At 40.9% G+C, this 15,683-nt stretch overlaps 2 protein-coding genes across 2 annotated transcripts; both read right to left on the bottom strand.

The window, feature by feature from the left end:
* Positions 1–614: 614 nt before the first annotated feature.
* On the bottom strand, positions 615–7,177 carry meioc (meiosis specific with coiled-coil domain). The gene is made up of 7 exons (XM_088905947.1): positions 7,172–7,177; positions 5,250–5,362; positions 4,439–4,543; positions 2,905–4,345; positions 2,233–2,367; positions 1,827–2,001; positions 615–835 (listed from the first exon to the last, which is right to left on the bottom strand). The coding sequence occupies exons 1-7, from the start codon at positions 7,175–7,177 to the stop codon at positions 732–734; spliced, it is 2,079 nt and encodes a 692-aa protein (XP_088762073.1). The 3' UTR covers positions 615–731.
* A 1,871-nt stretch (positions 7,178–9,048) lies between these two features.
* Positions 9,049–14,978, bottom strand: pus3 (pseudouridylate synthase 3). The gene is made up of 7 exons (XM_088906300.1): positions 14,843–14,978; positions 13,057–13,535; positions 11,588–11,868; positions 10,939–11,122; positions 10,376–10,485; positions 9,874–10,049; positions 9,049–9,563 (listed from the first exon to the last, which is right to left on the bottom strand). Exons 2-7 carry the CDS (start codon positions 13,504–13,506, stop codon positions 9,346–9,348), a joined length of 1,419 nt encoding a protein of 472 aa, XP_088762426.1. The 5' UTR covers positions 13,507–13,535; positions 14,843–14,978; the 3' UTR covers positions 9,049–9,345.
* Between the last annotated feature and the right edge of the window lie 705 nt (positions 14,979–15,683).

Raw genomic sequence — 15,683 nt, 5'->3', positions numbered from 1 at the left:
CACAAAATCCAACATAATCAACAACCTAATTTATTGACATATTTAACAAAGACTATGGCTACTGATCACATCAAAATTTTAACCTAAAAAAATATAAAATTTCCATACTGGGGTAAATTTCTTGCAATCTGAGAGCTCTAAAGTGATAAAATACCAAATGTTTTTTTTTTTCAATCTTGGTTTGCATCAGAAGAATTCTTATGTTTCAGATTTAGGTTTACACTTCTTATCATGTTGTTTGGTTGACACAAAACATATACCAAAATGCATATACAAAACCATACCAAAATTTGTATTTTTATAGAAAATCACTCAACAATGCTACATATCACTTTTAACATTTTAAAAATGAATCTTTTCATATTTTAATATATTATCTTTGCAACTTAAATAGAACACAACACTTTCTGTCTTGAATTATTCCAAAGTAAATTATGGATTTTTAAATAGTAATGCCCTACTGGCACTGCAAATAGAACTCAACTTTTGAGTCATGTAAAGATGAAAGCACAATGTCATGTTCCAAAACTGCAAGGACTGAAACATGAGAACTCACACATTTTTTTATTTGAAAACGTGATCTAATTAAGAGTTTGTGATCTAAATATGCATGATTATGTTCCAAGGTTTTCAGAATTAGACAATAAGACAGTGCTGGTATGGTCGTCCTCTCTGGGGTTTGCGAGTCCCTGCAGGACACCTTCATTCTGTACCTCTCCTTTACTGGTGCTTCAAATCTTCATCAGCGTCATTTGCAGTGCAGACCAAAGAGCTGTACGGGACTTTCTTGTAGCCAAACCCATGTTCTTCACTGCTGCAGCCAGAAGCAATATATCTAAAAGAGGAAAAACAAAACACATACATTTTTATATAAGAATAATAAAACAGAAAAGTCAAAGATTTTCTCAGGCTTGTTTCATTTATAGCTGACACTGGATCTTGTCCAGGTGATTCTTGAAAGAGCAAATAGTATCATATTTGATAACACGGCTAGGCTGCTTCCTCTCACCCAGCTCTTTCAATGCACATGGCCTAAGTTTCCATTTTTGTCATCTGGTTCATATTTCTCTATGGATTCTGTGTTCTTGGGACTTACTTGGATATGTTTGAAAGGATTTTAGATGGTTCATACAGGACCTTTCTCTATTCAAGACTAAAAACATTTAAGTTATTTTACCGTTAGAATAGAACATTCGTTTTAGCCAGGAAATATACTTGTCAACTAATCCCAACTGATTACAAAAAAGCAATATATTTCTTGCTTTTGATAAAAATTAATATTCAAGAAATAATGTAACAATGAGCATATATAACCAATTCTACATCAGATGTGCACAGCGAACAATGAAAATGTCTTGTATCAAGGTAGACCATAATTGCACACAAAATTCTAGGTTAGGTTTACAAGTGCACTGTTCATGCTAACATTCATTGTATTTATGTAACACTTTTCAGCTGAAAGTTAAAATGAGTTTTTTTTTCCCCATGTTGTATTTGCAGAAGGTATTTAATAAATGACAATAATTGTATGGAGAAGACTGTTCTTCTTCATTTATATTAATGATCTAGATTTTAGTATAGTTAGTAAACCTGAAAAGTTTCCAGATGACATCAAAGTAACAGGATTAACAAACATGTATAAACTGCAGTTTAAAAAAAATAAACTTAGTAAACTGAAAGGTCAATTTTAATCAAATGTAAAGCAAAATATCTAAACTATCCCATTTAAATTTCCAATTCATATAACTGTAATGACAGATTTATATTACACAAATTAGATCTTAGACTATCTTCCCACATTAAATGTCAACTGGAGTCTTTAATACCGTTATCTTCTCTGAATCTTAGAGGTCCCTTCAGCTGCTGATTTGATGAGTGAATTAATTCCATCCTTTGCTGTGCCTCATCAATAACTTCAAGATGTTCTTCAAGTGCAGCATTGATATTAGCATGCAAAGGGACGCCAATAAGATGCTCCATTTTTCTTAAAAGGCCTATAACCTTATGAAAAACAAACAACAAACTCAATTATTGGTTGAATCAATGTTGTAAATTAAGTGATTAAAGGTTAAAGTCTCATTTTTATAACTTATATTCCATTGCAATCTTCTCTTTGGTGAAAGACAAGGTTAAAAGAAAAATACTCGATCAACATTCCCAAAGTATCTGTTTCTTGGAAGTTGTTATTCCTCATGAGATAAAAAACACTTAAGAGGGTTACACAGAACAAACCTCTGTTATCTCATTCAACAGGTCCACAATAAGATTATGGATGTGTAAAGTATTAGGGAGATGATTTGGAAAGGAGCTGCTGTTAACAGCTGAGATTCTCATCCCTGGATAGCTCCCAGCAAGAACGTTTTCAGTCTGTTAAAAAAAGGAAGAAGAAGCACAAAGAACAATTTTATCATAACTTTTGAGTATTTTTTAATTGACAAATATATATTCCATAGTGACATTTTATGAATCAGCATGCTTAAAAAAAACAAATAACCAATTTACCAAGTAATCTACTGCTCATGGACATCAAGGAGAGAATGTAAGGTGGCTAGATTCGTAAATTCTAAAAGCTCCACAGTGAGTGAAACTTTATCACTAAAGCTCACGAGGGTGAAGCAGAACAAACATACAACTAAACCTTAATTCCTGTCAATAAATCATTTGTGTTATGTCTTTTGAAGGAGACTCAATGATCTAGAGTCCATCTTTTCTACAAAAAAAGATGTACTAACCAGTTAGAACAAATAATTCAGTATTCTGCTAAAAAAGGAGAATATCAATGGCACTTTAAAGTTCATTCTTTAATGTATTTGATTTATGTTTCCCACCAATTTAGTTTGGTTATATGGATTTGTTGATATCATACAGGTATATAATAAAAGAAACAATTTATACAATGTTTACCTTTTTTCTCTCTTTTTCTAGCAATCTCTGCTGTTCATAACATTCCACAAAATGAAGATAGAGCTGGCCTAAAGGTCCACACCACTTCTTCTTCAATCCATTGAATGTTAAAGTTGGAGTTGTGCCAGGTAAAGGAATATCCCCATTCTTACCATTAGCAGTGGGGTAAAACTGATTGAACTCATTGTCTGGTAGCGCATTGTGACGATCAAAAAGAGAAGCAGAGCTACCATGAGGAATAGTGGATTGTGAGGAAGACATTTTTGAGTTAGGATTCTGGTAGGACTTATTTTGCCTATTCTCACCCACTGCATACAAATTTGGGAAGAACAATTCTTGGGGTGTTTTTCCTGGATGAATCATACAGGTATGTCTGCTTCCACTGAGTAGCCTTTGGAATCTATACACACCTTCCATAACATCAAGGTTACGATTCAGAATGTTTTGCTTCATTTCTCCCTCATGCTGGCTATTCATATCCTGCTCAGCGTCCCTGCAAGCACCACCGTGCTGAAAGGAAACTCCGTAGCTGGGAAGACTTTTATGTTTTCTGCTCTTAGTGGACTGTAATTCCAATTCCTCGTCTCCTGTTCCCCTTCTCAGCCCTTCTACATTTACACCCATCTGACTCTGGCTTGTAAACTTGTAATAGGGCTGCTCGCTCTGACAGTTTGGCCGTACGTGTATATTCTGGAAAGAGAAGAATGTACGAAGAGAACCAGAAAAAGTATCCCCGTGACTGAAGTACTCAGTGTTCAAATCCAGAAAATCCCTTGAGCCACAACTATGTTGTGTCTGCACCTCAACTGTACTGAGAGCATCACCGTGCTCTCCACATTCCCCATTCAGTTCTTTCCTGTACTGCATTTTTTGATTGTCGGGTGCTAGAATTTTGTAATATTTATAACTCTGGCTGTTTGATACTTTGTCTTTATACCATCTCTGTCCAGTTTTTTGAAGCTGGAACTCATTTCTATAAAAATCATGTTCACCATCAGGCACCGTCTGCACATTAACAGCTATTTTATTCGCTTTTTGCATGTCAATCCTCTTGCTTTTGTTGGTTACTGAGCTACAGTAGCTTGAATATTCAGAATAAGGATCCATGTTCAACTTGTCTGGGTCAGAGTCCCTCCGCACAATTGGAGCTTCGTTTTTTGAGAAAAGGGTTTTTACCAAAACTGGTGACTGCATTTTATGAGAAGTCACCTGAGAAGAAAGTGTAGTTTCTCCACTGCTTGAGGGAGGAAGCCACTGATCTGTAAAACCACAGACATTTATTTGCTGATGCAGCTCTGTTTTTGGTTGTAATTCTTCATATCCTGGACTTTGTATATAGGATGAATTCAAGTGCATTTTAGAATCAGCATGTATGTCTTGCTGGAAAATGTCCTTCTTTGAATTTGAAGACCAAATCTGTCTTACACTGGTGGCTGGTGACCTACGGAGATACAGAAGAAATAAAAAGAAGGTTAAAAACCTGATATTCAATCATCAGATTAATTAATCAATCTCCAGCACCACAAGTACTTACTCCTCTCCAAAACATGCTTCCATCTTATCTGACTCTTGTAAAATGTTTGACACCAATCCATAAAGATCTGCATCAGTCCCACAACAGTTTTCATCTGCAAAATATCTGTGAAAGAGATGATAATTCAGAAACACTTTACATTTAAAAATAAACTTCAAGAAAAACAGCAACAATCCTGTGTAGTAGGATACTATTATTCTTTGGACATTATTGGATCTTTTGTTTTTATTTAGTAAGCCATAATAGATGGATTTTGTAACCATGAATATTTTTAATCCACATAAAAAGTAATGTCAAAATGTCATTTAAAAATAATGTCAAGATTATTCAAATGAAATAATCCGGATCACAAAATTACAGATTCTGAATCATTTTATCCATATTAACTGAACAGTATACATGAATGGGGGATGTTCTAAAACACACAACACATGCAAGAGTTTTAAAATGTCCGAATGAATTGAAAGAATACAGCTTTCAGTAACATTTGTCATTTGATTATTATATGACTGTCATACGAGATTCCCAAGGTATATTATCGTATATATTTTAAATTAATTTGTATTGATCCAGTTTTAATTAAACTGAATATATTCCAAATTTTAATAAAAAACAAATCTGTACAGAAAGCCTGTGGCACAATTCTCCCCATTATGGTGATCAGAAATGAATTTGGTTCCACAACAAAAAATCTTATTCATGAAAAAATCTAAGAATATGAGACATATTCTAAGACCTTGACATTTTAGTTAACTTCAGTAAAGCAGGATTATAACTGTTTCCATACAGATCATTTAGACAAATTGTATACCTGTTGCCAGCATAGCCCTGGCAGTATTCAAGTGGTTTGTATGTATCCTTAGGTGCTGTCCACGGTGTAGTTTGTCCAGTATAGCCCTCAGACAGCAAAACATCAGCTACAGCCTGTGGAAGAACAGTGTTACCCCCTGTCCGGATCAATTGCTGTTATGTATGACTTAGTGTTAAGTATGACTCGGTTTTCTTAAATTCAGTTACATAAACAACTCCCATGGGTCACAGAATAAAATTTTCAAGCGAAGGAGAGTTTACACTAAAAGCATAAAGAGCAAGTAGTGTGGCACTTCTTTCCACAGGTGAATAAGCGGGGAGCAAAATTAATGAGGTTACTGCCAGCATTTAGCAGGGCTCCATTTTACACTTCAATCTTGTTTTTTTCAAGCGGATGTACCAATCCCTGCATACTACCCTGGGCTTTTTCACTGAAAAAGACCTGTACAGCATCATGTCGGGGAAGCACCCATGTGACTGTATTATTTTATTATTTTCTGTACACTCTATTTTGTGTTAATCCCAACACCACATTTAAGTGGGAAACTAAAAAGATTTCAATGGCATTTACAGGTCAAGCGCTCATGGATGCTCCTAACATAACTGGGACCACTTCTGAATTAGAAATCCCAACGATAAAAAAAAGAAGTCCAATACAGTTTTGCAGGGGAGCCAGAGCCTATCCCAGCATGCAAAGTGCACAAAGCAGGGCACGAACACACACACGCTCACACCACGGACAGTTTTCCCAGAAGTCAATTAATCTACCAGTACAGTATGTCGTGGACAGTGGGAGAAAACCGGAGCACACAGCAGAAATCAATGGATAGAGGATATACAAACACCACACACATATCACCCCAGGAATTCAACCCAGGACCCCAGTGCTGGAAGGCATTAATGCTAACCACTGTGCCACCATGCCACCCAGCAACGGCACAATGCCTATAGGAAGTTGACACACCCTTTCCAAAATAACACACTTTGTGGCCTGGCAGTCTGAAATCAAAACACAATAAATCAGAATTTATTTGACCTTACCTTTATTTACACTTTATAGTACATAACCTGCAAGTGAAAAACTTTGGCACAAACATTCTGAAAAGTAATTTCAAATCAAAGCCTAGAAAAACGAGCTGGATACAGGAGCTGCTGCAAGAACCCCCTAGTAACACCAATTGCATATTAGCTCTGGTGTAACCAATTGCATTTCACATCACACAACAAGCTAATCACCCTCCACCTGTGCTCAATCGTAGTGATTCTGGTGATTTCAGAATAAAAGGAGCTGCTCCAAGCAGCTCATTTTGAGATGCGCCTCTGCTGGATGGTGCATCTCAAAGTAAAAAGTCAACTGCTGCAGCTTTGAACTGTCATTTCTTTTTTTGAAGTGACTCCTTTTCAAGCAGTGCTGACCTGTTGCCGTCATTCATTTAACTTTAGCCGGACATGTGAACTGTTCTTGAGCAGTTTAATAATGCAAGCCGCTCCTTGCACGTTAAAAAGACGCATAAACCGGTACGAGTAACGGCCGGGCGGCAGATCCCGCGGCTTTTGACAGCGAAACTGAAGACTATACACGACGTTAGGACGCAACTTTACAAAGTAACATTTTAAAAGTTTCCTTTTAAAAAAACGCACATCTAAAACTAACGGGATGACACCAAACGGAAATCAGAAACAAATAACAAGACATACATTGTATCACTGCAGTTATTTGTTTATAGTAAACACCTCAAGTACTTCGCCACTAAACCACAATAAGATAGTTATTGTTTACACCGTCCACCGTACAACTCTACGATTTGTTTTTCCGCTGGAAACGTTAAATAACCGATTAATGGGAATCAAAAAATACGGCGAACGTAAAACTTGCCGCAGACGTCATAATTAACGTTATTTCAAAAGAGTCCATCTACTCACCTCCATTGTTAACTTTCACCAAATTCAGCTCCCTCTTGTGTGTGTGTGTATATATATATATTTGGAAATCGCGATCACAGCGCAGAAGGTGACGCCTCAGGCCGCGAAATACCGACTGCGCAACGCCAGGTCACGGCAGAGAGGCAGCCGAGGGCGGTCAATACACTTTAGGCAACTCTAAAATATAGTCGGAGAACGAATTAAATCGTATTGGAGTGTCTTTAACTGTTTAAGGGTCGGAAAGGACTGTAATTCCGTTTTATAGCCACCCAACTGACACGAAACCGAACAACTGCCCCGACCAATGGTGTCGCGAGTCGAGTTGCGCAACGGCAGTTGGCGCCTTGAGGCTGCTCGAACTAGCACGGTTCACGTTGAAGCAACAGTAAAAAGATTAAAGACTTTTTTAAAAAAAGAACATTTATGGTAAAATTATGTCGAGATATATATATACAATTTCCCCGAGGAAAAGAGGCACTGAAGACTTTTAAAGACTGAACCTCCAATCCCCGCTGAGTGGAAATAAACTCGGAGGACAATCGGAAAACTGTCATCTTGAGCCAAAACTACGCTTCGCTCTCCAACAAGGACAAATTAAGTCTATGTTATGGATAAAACTGTATCTGGAGTACTCTGAGAGGCTCAGATCTTAAAGGTTGTTACAAACTAGAGTACATCTCTTGGAGCGTCAAGTTATTTTACTATGCATTACCATCGAAAGCCTACGTGTTGCAATTTCAGTATCTTTTACGTGGGACCTGATCTAAAGCCTTCTGAAAATCTAGTAGACGTGTTCTATTATGCTTGTATTCACGACTATTACATCTTTATACCTACAGTATATAGCGCTTTCCGGGCTGTCCATGGTTTTACTGGTACGGGGACTCCCCTCCACCCCCACCACTGTGTAGCCCCACCTGGATGATGCGATAGTTCTACTGCAATAGAAGTAATGCTCTAGTCCTGATTTATAGTTTAATAACCTAGTATATAATATTTGTAGCACTTACTGTTTTGTAATTACTTTGTTCAGTTTTGCCACCCCTTTTTTCATAGGGTTGCTACATAATTTTCCAGCGGATGCTACTCCTGTTTTATTATTGTGCTATGAGTATGAATAAGATCTATTGTTTCCTTAAGGATGGGGGGCACATGCTGGAAGTATAGGGCACAAGGTAGGACTATTCCCTGGATGAGATGCCAGTCTATCCCAGAGTTCACACACAAGTACATGGGGATAATTTAGACAAAATTAACAAACGCCAGCAGGACGCAGGCAGAACACGTAAACTCAAAATGTAATGTTTCTTGGGCTAGAAACAAATCCAGAACCCCAAGACCTGAAGGCCAAAGACCATGACTGTCAATGAAAATACTGGCCTGTTTGTTTGATGTAAACGTCTGACAGCAGTAGCAGTTGTGCACTAACAATTTTGCTGGCTGCCTTCACAATCCTGCTCAGCCTGTTTTCGTTGTGTGTATATTAAGGTTACCAAACCAGGTGCATATCCAGTGAATATTAGGACAGACTCAATGAAAGTTCTACAGAACAAAGTAATTGAAAGAGCAGTTTTCTTAGGAAGAACAATCACTGCTGGCTTCTCCATGAATGCTGGTTCTGTAGCTGGTAGTTGCTTTCTATAAATCAATGATTATGTCTTTGGTTTTTGATACATTAAGTTGGGTAATTGGCTTCAAGAAAAACAGGCCCTGTTGTGAGTGTGTGTGTGTGTCTGCGTGTGCCATGTGATGGACTGGTGTCCGCCCTCCCTACCCCCGTGGTCCTGACAAGCAACCTCTGGCTCCCCCAAGACCCTGTATTGGAAAAAGCTGTTAGAATATGGATGGATACTATGAAAACAAATTAGATGTCCCTCGTTTTACACCAATTTATTTTGAAAGTCCATTTCACTTTTCCTGCCTGTTGAAATCAAAAATTCCTTTCAGATTCTACAATTTATTTTTAAAATGGAGTGGTATCCTCATCATTACCATAATGAGATGGGTTCCTTGCTCCATCTGTGACTCAACGGGGCCTTATAACAGATGCATCTCTTAGCTTTAAAAAGAAATCCAGTCATTAAAAAAAAAGAAAATTAAAACAAAGTCATCTCTGAGTTCATTTTCTGTGTCCCTTCATTTCCATTATTCTTCTGCAGGAATGGAGAGATGATTCAGTTGGACTGCTCCAGGCTGTGCTGATGTTTGGGTCTCTTGCCTCTCTGCAGCACTTCCTCTCCATTCTGACATTCCCCTCGCTCCAGGCGGCCTCTCTTCACAAAATGCTCTATCCTGGACTCCAGACTCTCACAGCGAGGCCTGTCCAGCAGGGGGCAGTAGTTCCGTTGTCGGGAGCCTTCCAGGAGCCAACAAGATTGAAAGGAAGACTCTCCTAAAAAAGAGAGACGCACCACAAAAAAAACAGGTCACATTCCCACAGGCTTCAGCAGCTGCAACACTCAAAAGAAATGTCCAAGGTGGATATCGGAATTCAGTATTTCAGGAATCCACAAAAGGAACTTTAACTACAGCCACACAACAGTCCTCAAGGGTCACTGAGCTTTCAGCTTTTCATTTCAACCATGATTTCAACTTAATCTCACCAAACAATTTAGACATTGACCAGAGAAGTTAAACAACTCCTATAACGACAGATGCGGGTTTGACCTATGACAGTGATTAAAACAGATGGACGCACTGACCTCTCTCTTGCAGGCCCTGGATCATGTCATGGAGAAGCTGTGTCCTGACGGCCATCTGCGTCCAGTGCTGCTGCAGGGTGGAGAGCACCGAGTGGGCGAGATCATCGCTCTCACCCTGCCAGCTCAGCCCCTCAAAGTGACAGTCATACAGGACCAGGGGGTAGTCTATCGCCATGCTGAAACACACAACATCAATCTGAGGCTGCATTCAAACAGGACCTCCTTTCATCCTTTCACATGCTCTGTGCTGAACACTTAATACCCAAAATAGGAGGGTATTCAACATACAGCCCTACCAGTGTTCACCCTCTCAATACCTCTCAATTACAGAAATGAACCGAATGTGGCAAAATAATGCAGCGCAATGGACTGAAAAGGTTTGAGCTTCAGTGGGTCGTATACAGTTCGAACTAGACAAGACTGTGGTGCAACTATGTTTTTTTATTAATAAATTCTTCTGGGTTCCCTGCAAAAGAGTTCGCCGCATCCAATCTTCCCTCACCTGTACTGGGGTTTTCTGGGATTGTTCTGAACATCTAATAACTGGTCAATGACATCTGGGGTTTCCAGTTTCTGTCCAATGAGGAAAAGGATGGCCATCATACAACGGACCTGTAGAATACAGAGTAAACATACCAAAGGAAAAAAAATGTAATCATATCATCACTGAAAATCCTCAACAGCACTGACATACTGTTGTCAAAAAGCATTTATCTACACAAAGGCTTGTGGGAATCTTGGAAAAGCTACCGAGGCATGTTGTTGAAGACAGAGCGTTAATTTCTTTCAAGAAACAGCCGAGAACCTGGGATCTAATATACATCAGCATTCAAACATGCTCGATATATTAAAAAGGATAGGAGGCTGTTTGGCCTTTCTTATGTTCTTGGGAACCTGATGTCAACTGTATCAAAGTTTTAAAAGCAAGGTTTAGACAGGGGCCATGGAGCTATAATGATTTTCTGCAGGAAATTGATTTCTCTGGCATTGCAAGAATATTCCCCATTTCACATTGCAACAGGTAAAATTCTAGAAGACAGGTCAAACATTTCCTGCTGCACTCACCTGATGATAGAGGAAGGCCAGTCCTTTAACCTCGAACACGTAGAGGCCATACAGGTCAGAGGACATGTGGTGGTGTGGCTGGGCAGGTCGGACGGTGGCCGACAGGATAGTTCTCTGGAATTGAAGAACCCCATTTCCCACATCCATTTTACACAGGTTCCTGAAGTCATGCGTGCCTTCATAGCTGCAGAACAAGGATGTGAATCAAACAGCCGTTATCACATAGCCTCACCCTGTCAGACCTCAGAAGCTAAACAGGGCTGGGATTAGTAGCGGGTTAGGAGACCTCAAAGCAAAGTCATGTTTGTGGACCAGCAGGTGGAGTTCCAAACTCATGCCAGACTATGGAGACACGGGACGCTAAGAGGCAGGACGTGCTGAACCTCAGATAAGACATTAAACCTTAACTCCATGGGAAAAAGAGGCCACAGCACACTTTGTAAGGATCAGGCTAACCCCGTTGTCCCAGCTAATCTGGAAGGAAGACTTGCTCAGCCACATCTACCTAAATTTTCCCATCAGCTCAATCAGTGCAGTGGCCTCTCACTTCCTCCGGTCGCCAGTGTTGGCTGGAGACCTGCTGGCGAAAGATTGCCCACATCACCCCCTCATCGGCTCTGCAGAAGAAAGCCCAGTCAGCTCTGCGCACCGTTTGGCCGCTGCCGCCATCAGCTCGACATCCAGGTCTCCGCGGGGAAAATAGTAGCGGTACGTCCTGGACTGGCAGTCGAAGCGAGCGCTGAAACCCGTCTCCACCGGCGCCCAGTCTAGCACCCGGATGTCCTGGGGCAGCACCCGGTTCAGGATCTTGACGTAGGGCAACTCTGCTGAGCTCGAAGTGTCCTTAGTGTTCGGGACAGCGCCCTGGACTGGAGGGATCACCCCCAACCCCCCACAGAACTGTGTAGAGCGCAGATCGATGGAGATCACCTGGAATGCACACAGAAACAACCTGGAATGCTGGAGGCACTGAGGACTTTCAAATCCTGGACTGACGCTGTGTTGGAATCTCTTACTGCAGTGGTTCTCAATACTTGTCCTGGAAGACCCTGATGTTGTGTATTTTTTCATTCCAAATAGACCATCCATCCATATCTCACTTCATCCAATTCAGGGGCGCGGGGGAGCAGCAGCCTATCCCGACAAGCAACGGGAGCAAGGCTGGACCAAGACACCCGGTCATCGCAGGCCAGACAGACAGAGAGACAATCACACCTGGGCCAGTTCTCACCAGTGCTAATTGCTCATTGAAGATGCTTTTCTACACAGGACTTAAGTAGGTTTAAGACTGAAATTGGTTTTCCCGTTTGTATGATTTATGTAATCCTAAATCCCGTGGCCGCAGTTTAAGCTCCAGATGGTGCTCTATGAAATGGTGGCTATTTCAATTTTCTGGGGGCAGAGGTGTGCTCAGTGATCTATGAAACCCAAAGATGCCTTGTGAAGTTTGAATTGGGCCACATGGAAGAAGTGTGGAATCTGATAAAGCCCTGAAAAGAAGACACAGCTGTTCTCAATGAAGCATAACTGAGCAAAGCTGAAACCTGGCAGGTTTTGCCATACAGTTTTAGTATGATCCAACACTCTTTGCCAAACTGTCCGTACACCTTACTAATCACCTAGTCTGTCATCCAAACAGAGGTATTACTGAGGGAAAGCCTTTGTATAGTTTCTGGATAACAGATTTTGTTTGAAACATTTACTAGGTGTTATAGTATGTTTCAAAAACAGTCAAAGACCTCAATAAAAAGCGTAGCCTTTTCAATCTGTAGTTAGTTTCAACTCGGCTATGCATCCCCAAGGACACACGACAGAGCTTACAGTTCCTATTAAAGGTCAAGAAAACAAATCCTGATATTCTTAATACCAAACACAAGGAATGCTTGTTTACACCGATGACTGAATACGCTTTAAAAATGGAAAGACACAAAAGATCAGCTTTCTTTGTGCCACATTGAAACAAATTGCAGACGACCCTGTTTACATTTCTGTATTGCACCGATTAAATGGAGAAGAAGGCCACAGGTCGTTCTAATATGAGAATAATTCAAAAACTATCTCCATGTATTTCAGCAGTGCAGCTCGTCCTCAGATTAGTCACAGGGCATACAGCAGTACCTGAGAGAAAGCGCTCACGCCTTTGTCCGTTCGCCCACAGCGGTGGTAGCTGGAGCTCTGCCGGTCCTTGATCAGGCGGGTCTTCACCAGGGCCTCAAACAGCCGGGCCTCCACAGTGTTGTCTGTGTTCTCCTGGCACGCGTAGCCGTGGTAACCCCAGCCCAGGTAGGCAAGCCGCAGAGCCACGTGCCGCCGGGGGTGAGCTTCGAAATCGAAGGCCCTCCCCTGGCCCCCCTTCTTCCTCGTCTTCCCGGCGCCGTCTCCCGCCTGCCCCGGGGCCTCCTCGGCTCGCCCGTCGCCTTGCGGGGGGCCCGCCCCCTTCGCCCCGTCGCCCTCTGGCCCCCTCTCCGCCAGCTGGGCTCTCAGCCTGCCCAGCTCCTCCTCCAGCTCCTTCAGTCTGTGCGACAAGGCCTCGCCGGAGAGGGCCGGGGGAGGGCTGCCCTCGGACATGTCTGTGGCTTGGAGGAGCGAGCAATGTCCTGAAAGACCAGCATTTGAGACGAGACTAAATACAGTTCATGGCAACTCCTCACCGGCAGAGCAGAATACCTGCCATGCGTCAGCCAGGTGAGGGCAACACTTGAGTGCCGAAGTACGATAGGTCCCCTGCTATTTGTAAAGCATTGCATATGTGTAAGGAATAATGATTACTAGTACGAAAGGAAAGGAACCCTTGTTTGTCAGCACTGCTTACTGTGAAACAATGCAATAACCATTAAAATACGTTACCCTCACTGCAATGCACTATACTGTAAGTCACTTCATGTTTCATGGGCTGCATGCCCCTGTATAGTTGATAATTCAATATCAGAGTCTTCTTGTGTATTGTGATGGTGAATGTAGGGGATTTGTTTAAAGACATCTACGGGGGTGAAAATTAGAGACACCTGGCTTGATTGATTAATTGGCATCCAGAGTGAATAAAATGCCAAAGGTGAAAAAAAGCACATCTGATTGGCTCTGTGGGAAACTGGCCACACCTGTGGACTAATAATCTGGTGTATATTAGTAGCCAGGAGGAGACAGTTGTGTGTAGGCTTCTGCAAGAGTTGATGAGCTTGGAAATGAACAGAGTGTAGAGAGCACAGGTACAGGCTTCTGGCTCCTGTGCTTTTCCACCAGCAGCCAGGCTTGAGGTCTTGGTGTCAGAGAGGGTCTAATAGAGTGTAAATGAAGACCACTGAGATGCAGGAATTATGATCAGAGAAAGAAAGGCCAAGAACATTCCACTACTTAGTTTAGAAGGCTCCAATGTCTTCTTAAGGAAGGTGATTAGCAGTTTTAAAGCTAGAAGACTGGGTGTATAGGGTTAAGTGCGCCAGAGCGTCTGAGTAGAAAAGACAGACGTTTGTGTCTATTTGAGAGGAATTTGCCCGTTAAGCTCTTCCAAAGTTTAATTCCTCTTCAGCTCTTCCTTATTTGGTCAATGTGACCGTGCCGGACTGCAGGCGTCTGTGAGTGGGGTTCTGTCGAGACTCAGTCGCTGACCGCACTCAGACACGCAAGTGTTAAGATGATTAAAGCCGACTGGGAGCTACATTTTGTAGTTTGTGGGACGGTCAACACCAAGCCCTATATGAAAATGTGATGCAATCTCATGTGTGTCTATTTAGCAACAGCAAGCACAACTTTATAAACATTTCGGTTGTGCTGATAAAAATCTTGAGTTTTATGAAATCTTAAATACAATGCACTAATTGCGCACAGCTCCTGTACCCTAGAACTTTAGGTACTTTAAAACTGTCTTTACCTTCTATTCTATGAAATAGTTCATTTTGTTTCTTACCTCAGGCTGATTGTGTAGTGCCCAGATTTTAATGCGGCACGGTTTATTTCCCAAGCACTCTCAATCTTCCCTTTTCCAATCCAGATCTACAGCGAACGCCTCGTGTCTATCAATTTATACATTTGCAACCCGCTCTGTAAACACGGCTTCCTGATGACGCACAAAATCAGCGCCGTCGCAGAGCTTTCCTGGGAGATGTAGTTTTTGTCTATAAGTATATGCCGTTTACTTACTGTGCAGGTTTCGGTAGATTAATGAACTAGGTAGAAAGTGTATCTGTGTACATTTCACTATTTCATAACAGTTTTCTGCATATGTTTTATTAAACTGTAAAGTAAAAATATCAATATAAAAGGCCTGTCTTTGTCAAGCGTGATATAAAATGTTATTTGAAAAAGGATAATACAACATACTATACAAGTGCATATACTTTTAAAAATATAGACTATAGAACACAGTACAAACAATTCATTTCAGGAAATCCCTTATTTCATCAGGAAATCAACTTCTTACATTCTCTAAACTAATGCTATCTGGACATGTTTTGTTGGTTTGTCTTTCCTGCCCTTCAATGCATAATGCATCTCATTTCGTTGATTTCTAATGAGAATCTGTAGCTCCTAACTGAAGCCATCATTTATTGGTACATCATTATTAGCATTTTTCTATATTTAACAATGGGATTACGTTTATTATCGTATCAACAACTAATGAAGCCATTTAGCGCCAATAAAAATGACCAGTACCGCTATACTTCTTCACAGTGGAATTTCTTCGACTATTTTATGGACATGGATATAATTCTAAGGCAATTTAAGTAAATTGTGTTAGGAAGAATATC

This window comes from Atractosteus spatula, chromosome 26 (assembly GCF_055471065.1).
Source record: "Atractosteus spatula isolate fAtrSpa1 chromosome 26, fAtrSpa1.hap1, whole genome shotgun sequence".
NCBI lineage: Eukaryota > Metazoa > Chordata > Actinopteri > Semionotiformes > Lepisosteidae > Atractosteus > Atractosteus spatula.
Note: the sequence above shows the minus strand (reverse complement) of the source record. Positions and strands in the feature narration are given on the sequence as shown.